The sequence below is a fragment of the Amblyomma americanum genome, chromosome 1, assembly GCF_052857255.1.
Source record: "Amblyomma americanum isolate KBUSLIRL-KWMA chromosome 1, ASM5285725v1, whole genome shotgun sequence".
NCBI classification, from domain to species: Eukaryota; Metazoa; Arthropoda; class Arachnida; order Ixodida; family Ixodidae; genus Amblyomma; species Amblyomma americanum.
Genome location: NC_135497.1, coordinates 255206145 through 255218201, shown reverse-complemented (window position 1 = coordinate 255218201; position 12057 = coordinate 255206145). Strand labels below are relative to the sequence as shown.

Here is a 12057-nt window from a genome sequence, read left to right as displayed (position 1 = left end):
GTGGAGTACTTGTTAATGCTGAGTGGTTTCTTTGAAATGGACATGACGCGATCTTATCCTGTCGACTCGTCTCGTGTGACGTGGAACCAAGGCAATGCTATACGAATGCCATGTTTATTGTCATTGACACTTTGTCTACCTCTTCTACTGTTAGTGGGTCACATATATATGGCAAAGCTGACCTGAGTATTTATTTTAATTTGCATTGCTATTGCTGTGGCTATGCTTTGTACTTGACCTGCCATGCAGTTATAAGCAGAAAGCCTTCACTGCCAGTAACAAGAATACAACATGTGGCTAGTAACAAGAATACAACATGTGCCCCAACCAAAAATTGGGATGTGTCACATCAGTGTGAAATTCTCCATCTGTTAACCAACAATCAAAAGATCCTTGCTAAAGTTAGGAGCTGCTAATGTGTTCAAACAACTGACAGAAGCTTTTTCAAGACCATCATGATAGATAAGACAGATTTTAGCTACAATGTGTAAATTAATCATAACAGAAAAGAGTTAAAGGGTCCCCTGACTAAAATACGGCTAAGATGAGTCATACACTAATGAAAGTAAAGCTCGCTGTATTTTTACTGCAAGTAATTGCAGATTTGCACACAGTGGTGAGAGTTACCAAACAGTTGAACCAGCAAGCTTTAATGAGACGCCTTGGTGTGAAAAAGACCTGAACACTGGAAAAGCCAAACCTGCATCACACCATGGTCTCTGCAGAGTGAAAAAAAAATAAATAAAGACTACTGGAAACAATCTGATTTCCAAATCGAATACAACTGTTTCAATAAGAATTGCTGTTCTAATTGATAACCCAAATAGACTCCCAGCTGGACAAATTGGGCTTCCCACTTGTTCCAAAGCAGTAGTCCAGGTTGGATACATTCCAACTGGACACCCAGCTGGATCAGTCTTTGCTGAACCTCAGTTAAACACCAGTTCCAATTAGACCATATTTTTTACTATGGCGTCCAGTGGACATTACCAACTGAATGAAATTCATCTGTCCTACTGAACCCATCGTATCCAGTGAACATTTGAAACTGACACAAATTTCTAATTCTAGACTGCTGGCCACGATCACAGCGATACAGACTCTATAGTATACATCTCCAAAGTCTTGTAAGCAATGCTTATTACTGAAAAAAAACAAGTCACATGAGTGGGACACCAAAACCCCTCTCCAGTACACTTGTTACCACCTAGCATATATTCGACAAACATGGCAGAACTTGGCAGGAGTTTGATCTGTTAAATTGTGGTGGAATTTGAATGAAACAACTGCGCTAAATGAGCAAGTAGCACTGACTTCAGCACAAGACTATGTTCTGTGGATTTCTATTAATCCACAAAAGGACACACCTTTTTCAAAGATGGTACTAAAATGGTCATTTGGTACCTATGCTACCATCTGTAAGCAAACAAAAAAAAAATTGCCAGAAATGCTTAAAACTGCGTACTTGTCGCCGTCCCTGGGTGCACTGACCTCCCCCAACACACATACACATACAGGCATGCGTGTGCACATGACACCACCCAGAACGCTGTAAGACAAACGGTTACCTCACAATTTTGATACGATATTAGTTTTTGAGGGAAGGAAATGGCGCAGTGCAATAACTGTCTCACATCTCATTGGACACCTCAATTAAAGTAGTATAGACACCTAACTGTTGGGTGCAGGTTTTCTTGTTTGTAATGATGCGTAAAGCATTAGTATACATTGATTACCACATGGTACTCTAATACGACCACTAAATAATTTATAATCAAATTTCTTTCTCGTGCTGCCTCGGTTTCGGTTTCAACAGCTAAGCAATGACTGTGACGTCAAAGTGTGGTTACAGTGTGAAAAAACTGCATATAATCACTGCTTCTATGTTTGTTGTCATTCCTGCTCTTGAGGAAGGCTGGCTTCAGCACTGCAGTACATTAAAACGATGAAGCGGCGATTTTATGGATGTTTTTCCATGCCTCTCGTGACACAAATGCACACTCTGATGTCACAGCCATCATTCGACTGTTGAAACCAAAACCAAAACAGCGTGACAAAAAATTCGATTATAAGTTAATTAGCGGTTGTAGGCGAATACCACATATTAATTCATGCATATTAGTGTCTTCCACATCACTGCAGAGAAGAAAACATGCCACCAAAATTAGGTGTCCATACTCCTTTAAGGGAAGAGGTAGAGTCTGGGAAAGCACACAACTGAAGGCGCATATGTTATCAGTTCAAATCCCTCTCGCAAGCTAGCCTCCAACTTGACAAGCACATGTAAGCTATATGCAACGAGAAATCGCATGATGCCACCTGGAACGCTGTATGCCAAACGGTTGCGTCCCAATGTAGTCACAGTGTGGTGTATATATAAGAACGACATGCATATGATTGTCTGAAATGGCGGTGCTCGGCTTTTTGTGTGCGTCCTGCGACCACTTGATGATGTCACCTTATTTTTCTTGCCATCGCTTGGATTTTATGTTGCGCACAATAACACACGCTGCTGTCTTTTCTCGTAATGGGACTAGTAATGCTTTCACACTAAACTGCTTTGGACGGGCTCTACTCGCCTTAAACAAGACACAGTATGCCAAAAAACACACGACAGGCTATAGACTTGTCACAAGCCAGATATTACAGTCTGCTTATGATGAGACTGGCTCGTCCAAGTCCGCTGTGGGGTTAAGTACATGTTGGTGGCGCCTCCTCCTCTTTTAATGCAGTTGACAGAAGCAAATAAACTTCCTTGTCCAGCAGCCTTTTAGTCCTCGATATGCCCAGCAACAAAAGGCAACATGGCTTTGTATTCCAGTGGCAGGGCTCACCATCGTCGTCAATCTATGGCGCGTAGCGACAGCGAAGTGCACACTGTAGATCGCTAGCAGAACAGACGTGAAAAATTCAGTTTCAACACCTCGACATCAATATACTCACATTGATCAAGTCTGAATATCGCCCCTGCTTTGCGACACTCATGCTCTGTTCAAATTCCCCCTAATATCAAATTTCATGACGTCTCTACTGGTCCCTTAAAGCGATAAGTTTCACTACATTACTCCAGAACACTAATATCGCTACAAAGGCCTCTACGTCCGCCTCAGGCCGGTTCAAAACACGTTGCTACAATCTAGTGAACTACTACACACATGACCATGGTGCGCTATTACAGATTCCTCACAAACCAAGTATGCAAATCACAGCGACTTAATGTATCATGGAGCAAGAACCGCAATGTACTTCAATTAAAAACGCAGTGACACTTACCACTTCGCCGCTCCCTGCGCAGCGTTTACCACTTCTAACTAGCAGATAGTGGGCAAGAACAACTAGCGCATCATGTTTAGACTGAAAGCTCTCATTACACGACTTAAAAAGCAACTCAAAAGCAAAGTATTTTTCGTACGCTGGCAGGCTAGTAGTTTCTCCTGTAGAGCTCATTACTAACGCTGCTGACGCGCCCACACGAAAACGTTCGAACACTGGCGCGCGCCGTCAGCGTCGTCGTCGGCTGTCAGTTCGGAAAGACTGCCGGTATCCAAGATGCAAGTCCAAGCCATATCCAACGTAGCAAACGCCTCTGCAACTGCGTTTGATGTGCCGTGTTTTAACGGGAAGAAGAAGAAGAACAAGTCGACCATGCCAGCTCACTGATCGCGCTTTCGCTAGTGTTGGACCAAGCCTTCCGAGCATATTGACTGCTAATGCTCAGAGTGTGGTTTTCCTTTCGTAAGCTTTCCTCCAAAGCTGATACCCGCTGTTTGCCTACCCCTCCGAAACGGCTGTCAGGTTACAGCTTATTTTTGAAAACTGTCTGGCCTTCACTGAGTCAACAACACCCAGGTAAGTTTTGATAACTGAGGTACGCATGTTCATGTTGCTTCTTGGTGGCTTGTTGGTATCCGTAATCTGTGCGCAAGAGGCTACTGTGGTGTGGTTTGTCTTTTGCAGGAGAAAAATTTTCACAACTGGTGTCCATTGCCGCTAAAAAGTGGAAGGCAGCGGATTCTCAGACAAAACAGGCAAAAGCAATACTTACTTCATGCGCGCATTCTGCATTTAACGCAAATGCTTTTAGCGTTTCTACTGTGCACACCTTACATGTGATTTAACCGTTCTTGCTTTTCAGTTGTACGGAGAGAAAGCACGGGATATTTCAGCACGATATGAGAAGGAGTACAGTGAATATTTGTCCAGCCTGAATTTTGAACACATTTTGGCTACTGGTGGAAAGACTAAAGCGCATCTGAAGACCAAGAGCAGACGGCTAGAAAACGTGAGGTCGTTTGTAAACAATCACGGACGCAGCCGAACGGTAATCGGTCTGCTACGGCACACTTACCATTGCCATTTAATTTTCATCTAAAGAGAGCTCGGATTGCGTCATTACCTTCCTTAAAATTTACCGAACTTTTTACTCCTTGAATTTCACTGCAAGTTATGACATTCATTGGCTTCTTGTTTTCCCATGACTTAGACGTTACGGCGGCTAAAGAAGCCAAGGTCTCCGCGGTCAGCATATGCCTTTTTCTGCATCGAAGCAAGAAAGCCCAACTTAAAGTTGTCCGTAAGTAGGCAGAGAGAATGATGTGCTGCAGGCAATTTCATTTTTCCTTCTGACCTCCTGCTGCAGGAGGAAGCAAAACAGCTTGCCGAGAAGTGGAGCGCACTGTCAGACTCAGAAAAGCAGGTATGGTATTATCATAAGTGCTGAAGTGAATATATGTTTTGCCTAGCTGCATTGCATCAGGGATGGTGTGGTGGTACATTACAGGTAACAGTCAACATAGTCGAATTTGCAGTGTTCTGGTTCACGGATATGGCACCCAAAGTCACTCGCATGTCACATGACATTTGTGCTGAATGTTGGAAAATTGCAGTTTTTCTGTTAACAGTGCATTTTTTTTCTGCCACCCTAGGGGGCGACTGTTGTGCAGAAACAGCTGTGCAGCACTGGTGAGACACAGACATGAGAAAGGTAAAGATTGCACATTGCACTACCTTTTGATACCTGCGTCTCATCAGCACTGCAAGCCATTTCTTAGCACGTACCGACACACTCAGGAAGCCATTGTGTTGCGCTTGTGCCGTCATAAACAAACACTCGTCTGTCAGGTCTACTTTATAAATGCTTCTTTAAAGTGCTACTCAGTGACAGTGTCCTGTAATTTTTTGGCCCTCATGCAACCAGCTTGCACACTGCCACGAAGCAGATGAAACTGGTGGTACTTTGGCAATGACAGCTTGGGCTTTAAATCATTGCACTGACATTACCTCACGGAATTTTGCCCAGTACCATTATTTGAGTAGTCAGTACTGTGAGTGTTCTGCCTGTCTCTTAGGTCTACCAGCAAAGAGCTGAAGAGGACAAGAGGCGCTACCATGATGCCATGATCGACTGGGAAATGTGTATGCAGCAGACAGGGAACTCAAAAATCCTCCAAGAATATTTTGAAAATAATGTTGATGTAGCAAAAAAGCACCTGGCCAAGCAGCTGACACACTGTGAAGAGAGCTTGGGAGGATGAGTTTTCAGAAATACGTGCTGCAGATATCTGCTGTGTGACTGGCAATAAAGTGTTAATATAGATGCAAGTTCATAGTAGCACAATATTGCTTCATCAATGGCATTCGGGCTGCTACAGGTACCAGTCAATACCCGTTGCGGTGGCTCATTGGTTAGGGCACTTGACTACCGAGCTGGAGCACCCAGGTTCAAACCCAGGCACTGTGGCCGTGTTTCTCTGGAGCCGAAACGCAAAGGGTGCTTGTGTGCTGTGCGGTGTTATTGCACATTAAAGAGCCCTAGGTAGTTTGAACTAATCCAAAGCCCTCCACTACGGCGCGAGCCGCCGCTCAGTAGTTATGGCGCTCGGCAGCTCTACCGGAAAACGGCCGCGGCAGTCGAATTTCAATGGAGGCGAAATTCTAGAGGCCCGTGTACTGTGCGTTGTCAGTGCACGTTAACGAACGCCAGATGGTCGAAATTTCCGGAGCCCTCCACTACAGCGTCTCTCATAGCCCGAGTCGCTTTTGGACGTTAAACCCTCACAAATCAAACAAATCAAATCCACTACGGCACCCTTCGTAGCCCAGGTATTGCTTGGGGATGTTAAACCCCACAGTTTAAAGTTTAGTGCCAGTGAATGTAGGTTCTTTATTGGATTTGAGTTTTACCAGAAAACCCTGTAAGAAGGTTTGGTAAAATGTGAGGGAAAAAAAAAATTTTTTTCCAATCCAAGTCTCACTTTATATTGCACCCCATTTACGGGCAAGTAAAATTCCTGTGGAAACAGTTAGCCAGTCAAATTTAGTTAATGATCATGGAGAGGTTGCAGTGTTGAAAGCAGTGTGGTGAAAGGGCTTATGACATTTAAATGTGGAAACTTCTATGCTGCACTACATTCAGGTTTTGCAACAATGTTTGCATAGCTTTCTAAACAAAACTGGAGGAAAAAAGCATTCCATGACTGAATACATTGACAAAGTAATATTTTGCTGTGGATTGCTAGTGTATCCTATAGTTGCAGCACTGAAATGACTTCTATGCTATATAAATCATTAGTATCCATGCTGTCAAAGAAGAAGCCTTGTGATAAAGGGAGCATTCAGTAATGGAGCAATACGTAACTTGGCACAGCCTTTGCAAGGCCACAGTCTGGCAGCAAGCACAAAAAGTGCTCAGTGTTTCATCTGCCACAGGAAAAGGGAAACGTGGCATTCTGCACAAGCACGTTTGTTGAATCAAACTTGCTGCAATACTGGCGTAGGAACATGGAGATACTAGGCTTCAAGTCTGATGTTCTTGTAGATGGACTGTATTGCCGGTAGAACATATACAAGTGAACATGACCAAATATATGTATTGCATGTCGCAGGGAGAGTGGCCTTGGAGGTATGCAGTTCTGGAGGGCCCTGGATTAAATTGGTAGTTGGGGAAAGGAAATGGCATAGTATCTGTCCCACATCTCAGCGGACACCTGAACTGTGCCGCAAGGGAAGGGATAAAGGAGGGACAGAGAAGGAAGAAAGAATGTGCCATAGTGGAGGGCTTCGGAATAATTTCGACCACCTGGGGATCTTTAACGCGCACTGAAATCGCACAGCACACGGGCGCATTTGCGTTTCGCCTCCATCGAAACTCGGCAGTCGCGGTCTGGTTCAAACCCGGGTAGTCCGGATCAGTAGCCGAGCGCCCTAACCACTGAGCCACCGCGGCAGGTATAGGGTTAATTTTCTCCTCTTAGGGTCCCTCAGTGTGCACAGAAATCTTGGCACATAACTGTTTTTGTACCTACAACTGGAGTAAAGACTACGACCTTATGTTTAGCAACAGAAAGCCATAGCCACTGCACCACTGCAGCAGCTTTAAGCAAGTACACACTTGAGAATCTCTATTTCTGCCATGTAGAAGATAATTTCATGGGTTCAAAAGGACATCCATTCACAGCAATAATGAAAAGCTGGGTGGAGTGTGTGTGTGTGTGTGTGTGTGGGGCATCAGCTAATTAATGAAAGGGGACAATTTTTCTTGATTGAAGCAGATGCAGAATGGTAGGCAAGTATTGTAATGTGGTAGCAGTGATCATCAGTCAACTGCTGATCATGTGCCTCTCCCAGCAATCATGCTTACCGCCAACAACTAACCCCTTAAAAAGACTGCACGCTCGGTTTGTTCTGGGCCAAAAGTGCTTCTTTGGCTTTATCGAATGTGCCTTGTCAAGTATATGACGGAGCTGTTGAAAAGGGCTCTAAAATAAGTTCATAGAACAATTTTGTAGTTACAATTAGGTGCAGCAGATGGCAGTACTGTTTCTGGCAAGTGCCCATACCCTTTGAACTTGGGACTGCCCCAGAGAAACCAGCGAGCTTAGAGGCCTGAAGCTCCAAGACCGTTTTGGCACAATTCTGGTCATAAGAGCTGGCCGTTGAGGGGTTAATCTCAATATTTTGCTCTTCCCAATTACATTTGCTTCCAGCCAAGAAAAAAATGTCTGCAAGCCTTCATCATTTTACAATATGTAATAAGCATGCTGTGAAACTGGCAAAGGTGACCAACACTGAGGTCAACGATATGAATTTTTTTTTTTAAAAGGCCAGGTATTTCAGTGCCACCATTTCCGAAGCCAGTGTAATGAATGCATAAATAGTAGCAACTGCCACAAGCAAATATATGGCTAATATTTAAAAACTACTGGGAATTTATGCAAGCACTGTGAACATCTTGTTTAGGACCGCGGATTAGGATGACCAGAACATAATTCTGCACCAGCCTCACGTGAGAAGTTTTGCATTGCATCAAAAATTGACATTTTTTTCTTGTGCATCAGAGTAGTATGTTAGAGATGTTTAGGGGTTTATGAATTGGTATAAGATATCCATGTGGCACCACTCAGATGGAATTGTCATTTAAGCCACCAGTGCGTAACTTCAGTAATAGTCTCTGTGGCACAGGTATAAATGGCATTTTGTTAAGCATGAATTTTCGGGTCAAACTGAATTCAAAGCGAATTCTTGGTATCCGCTAAATAATTTTGAATGTCTGAGCACAATATGTTTCGCTTGAACTAAGAAAAATGCTTACTATTTCCGGTACATATTTATCAGGGCTTCATACAAGTGCAGAAAGCATATGAAACATTCGGATGTTCTCAAACAAAAACAGGTTCATACTTTCTCCAGCACTATCCACTGCGTTTACAGGCGGTATTCAAATAGGACTGAAGGAGAGTTGGGGATAAAAGTTAATGGAGAATAACTTGGTAATTTTCAATTTGCTGATGACGTTGCCTTGTTAAGTAACTTTGGGGACAAACTGCAAAGCACAGACGAGGACCTAGACAAGCAATGCAGAAAACCAAAGTAATGAACAGTCTCTGAAGGAAACAGCAGTTTACTGCAACCTGCAGCAAATGCTGGCAGTGCTGAGGGAATAAGTCTCCTTATGGGAGGTAGTGACCGCAGATCTGGATCACGAGAGTGAAATAACTAAACGATAAAGAATGGGGTAGCATGCACTTACCAGGTTCTCATATCATGGATGGCAGTTTCCCAGTATGCCTAAAAACGAATAAAGTATATAACAGCTGTATTTTACTATAATAGTACCTATGGGGAAGAAATGGAGGCTCACTTAAATTGTGGACTTATTTAGTTTTGGGGGAAAGGAAATGCCGCAGTATCTGTCTCGTATATCGTTAGACACCTGAACGACATTGAGAGGCTAGAGGAGGGCAGAATGGGTTAGGGAACAAATGCAAGCTAATAATATCCTAGTATAAATTGGGCATGGGCAGGGCATGTAATGCGAAGGCGGTATAGTAGACTGGCAGAAAGTCTGGCAAGGGGACAAGATTAGGGAGCTTGCAGGAAAAAAGTGGCTGCAGCTAGCACAGGACAGGGTTAATTGGAGACAGGTGGGAGAGGCCTTTGTCCTGCCGTGGGCGTGGTTAGTTGGAGTTTTCGGTTTAAACTGAAAAACACAGATAAAAGTATGCAGAGTTCAGTTTTTGAAATTTGGCTTTAACCGAAAAAGGTCAGTGTTTTCTGGGATGCATGTCACAACTAGCTGGCTATTCACTACCAGTTAGAGTAGGTCGCTGGGAAAAATGATGTATAAGTGCTGTAACCAGGAATGTGGTGAGACAATGGTATATTTGAAATTTAGTGCCATGATTCAGTGTTTGTGAGTTTTAAGGCATTGGTCCGTGAACTCAGCCACTGCATTGCAGATCGGAAGGCTTCTCGTCTTGGCTAATTAAATGCTGTCGGCTAGCGTATACGCAATGTAATAAGACATAGGCTTAGGGCCGTCACTTGATCGAAGTGGGTTTTCCACTGCTGACAACTTTTGAGCTGTAACCAGTGTTAAAGTGAAACTATGCATAAACGGCGAGAAATTTCATAGCTTCCTGGATGGTAAAGCGGCGGTTCCATCGCTGCTGTCAGCACGTTGACCACGATACTGGCCCACTTACGTTTAACACCGACATTTTTGCCTTTTATTGTTACCCTACAAGTTCTTTGTGCAAGGATATAACTCTTAATATGACTATTTGTCTGTTAATTAATGCTAAAGGTTTAAAATAAAGTCTAACTTTCAACCACCGCACAATGACATCATATACTTCACCGAAAAAAATGAAAATTTGTACACAGAAAATTATATTTTCCGAAAAAAAACCAAAGCTGCGTCCTGAAAAAAAAAAAACACTAAAAAAAGACCGCCAAATTTCTAAGAAATAAAATCTGAAAAGTCCAACCTCTATAACTAATAGATGCAAGTGGCTACCAAGAAGCCTCCAACAGCCCATTTGTTCTCAGAATGAGGAGACTGAAAACGTAGCCAGCCAGTTTACGTTGGAAAAAAAACCACGCTCTACTAGTTGCATTCTGCACTGGGCCTTTACTAGTGAATTGTGCTTGACCATATCTTTGTGTGGTAGCATATGATATCCCCTTGAATCACCTTCTCATTTATGCTGTCTTCAGCGCTCAACGCCATTTCGGCACTCCTTTAGGCGCCGGGATCAGTGAATTGGACTTTTTTACAATTGAGCGATAGCAATGGCAATAATGGCGATGTTATTATGGACGGATGAATAAATAGGCTTGCACTGCCTTTGCACTGCAGCAGGGCTTGACCTGTGGCTTTGTAGTATTTGTGGACATCACGTAATTGGATTTGGTCGAATGCTTAAATTCGGATTGAAGCAAATGTCTAATAGGGAACAGTTCGACTGAGGTGTAGAATAATTCGAATATTTGCCCATCACTACATTTTGTCTATCGGATACCCTGTGAAAGCACATACCATGTTTCACCTCAGATGCTCTTTTTAAACATAAGTTTTTTGAGTTAGAAGAGCGCTTTTTTCGGAATAGCATAGTCAGTGGGTTAGTGCATCAGAACACACCTAAGACGTGCTAATCAGTAGGCTGGTTAACTAGTATTGAACACTTCACTTGGTTTAAACAATGCCAGCTATTATGGTATATAGAAGCTATTTGAATTCAAATTCACTGTCGATAAAAACATGCAAAGTAGAAAGCTACATGCTGAACCAGAGTATTGAATTCGCTACTTGAATAATGGAGTGGTCTGCTGTTGGCTTCCATGATTCATTGCTCACATGAGAGCCCTCTCTATGGTTTAATCTTCTCGTACTGTCTAGGCAAGCTTAGCTGCCTAGCTTCGTGCAAGAGAAGGGCTCACAACCACAAATTCATTCAATGGTTCACCATATTACTTTTACTGATTAATAGAATAAGTGTTAAGAATTTAGGCTGATTAATTTAAATCACCATTCCAGCTATTGCTTCAAGTTTGCTCCCAATATATGAATAAAATACCTTTGTATAAGCAGTTAGTCTTTGTTGAACAACACTCGGAAGTTAATCGTGCTTCCTCATCAAAAGAACACTGCATTTCTTTCAGTTTCCACCAGTCTGTGCAGTTTAAGGCATGCGAGCAAGCCAAAACAAACTGGTAGCACAAAAATGCACTATTTGCACCACTGCCGAAGCTGTATCACAGCTTCTCAGTTCATGTTTTCACTTGGACAGATTACTTCATTGTACCTCTGCATTAGGCTATGAACATCAAATAGCATCAACTAAACAAATAAATATCTAACAATTACAAAGAATGGTGTGTTATGTGCTGCTAAATGACCACTCGACTGTTGTGCTTGTGTGCCAGAAAACAAGGAGGGGCAATGTGAGAATTCTGCACATTTGCGACAGTACAAAAAGTATATGCATTCTAACTGCATTCTCACATGAATAGTGGAGAGGCGTGAAATGTGAACCCACTGTCATTTAAAGTTCAAAATATCTGTTTGGAATCACCAAGTAACTGGACTGGAGTTGCTATGTTAATTTCATGCCATCTTTCACACAACAAGCAACATACAAAAAAAAAGTGCATGAAGGAAGTTAAGCTACTAATGCATTGCTGTTGTTCAAACTTTCTGAATGGACCCAATACAGGATTCTAGCAAGTCTAAATAAGATGGACTTCACGTTCAGCACAACCAAAAAATTTATGCTG

General features: G+C 42.7%; 1 protein-coding gene across 4 annotated transcripts; it reads left to right on the top strand.

Moving 5' to 3' along the window:
* The first annotated feature begins 3470 nt into the window (after nucleotides 1–3470).
* On the top strand, nucleotides 3471–5606 carry LOC144114957 (transcription factor A, mitochondrial-like). 4 transcript variants are annotated; one of them, XM_077649027.1, is made up of 7 exons: nucleotides 3471–3849; nucleotides 3958–4028; nucleotides 4136–4321; nucleotides 4484–4573; nucleotides 4640–4696; nucleotides 4926–4984; nucleotides 5349–5486. In XM_077649027.1, exons 1-6 carry the CDS (start codon nucleotides 3711–3713, stop codon nucleotides 4977–4979), a joined length of 597 nt encoding a protein of 198 aa, XP_077505153.1. In that variant the 5' UTR covers nucleotides 3471–3710; the 3' UTR covers nucleotides 4980–4984; nucleotides 5349–5486. The 4 variants fall into 4 exon arrangements, with proteins under 4 accessions (XP_077505153.1, XP_077505151.1, XP_077505154.1 ...); XM_077649028.1 differs by having other exon boundaries at nucleotides 3482–3849; nucleotides 4136–4282; XM_077649025.1 differs by lacking the exon at nucleotides 4926–4984 and having other exon boundaries at nucleotides 3474–3849; nucleotides 5349–5606.
* The last annotated feature ends 6451 nt before the right edge of the window (nucleotides 5607–12057 follow it).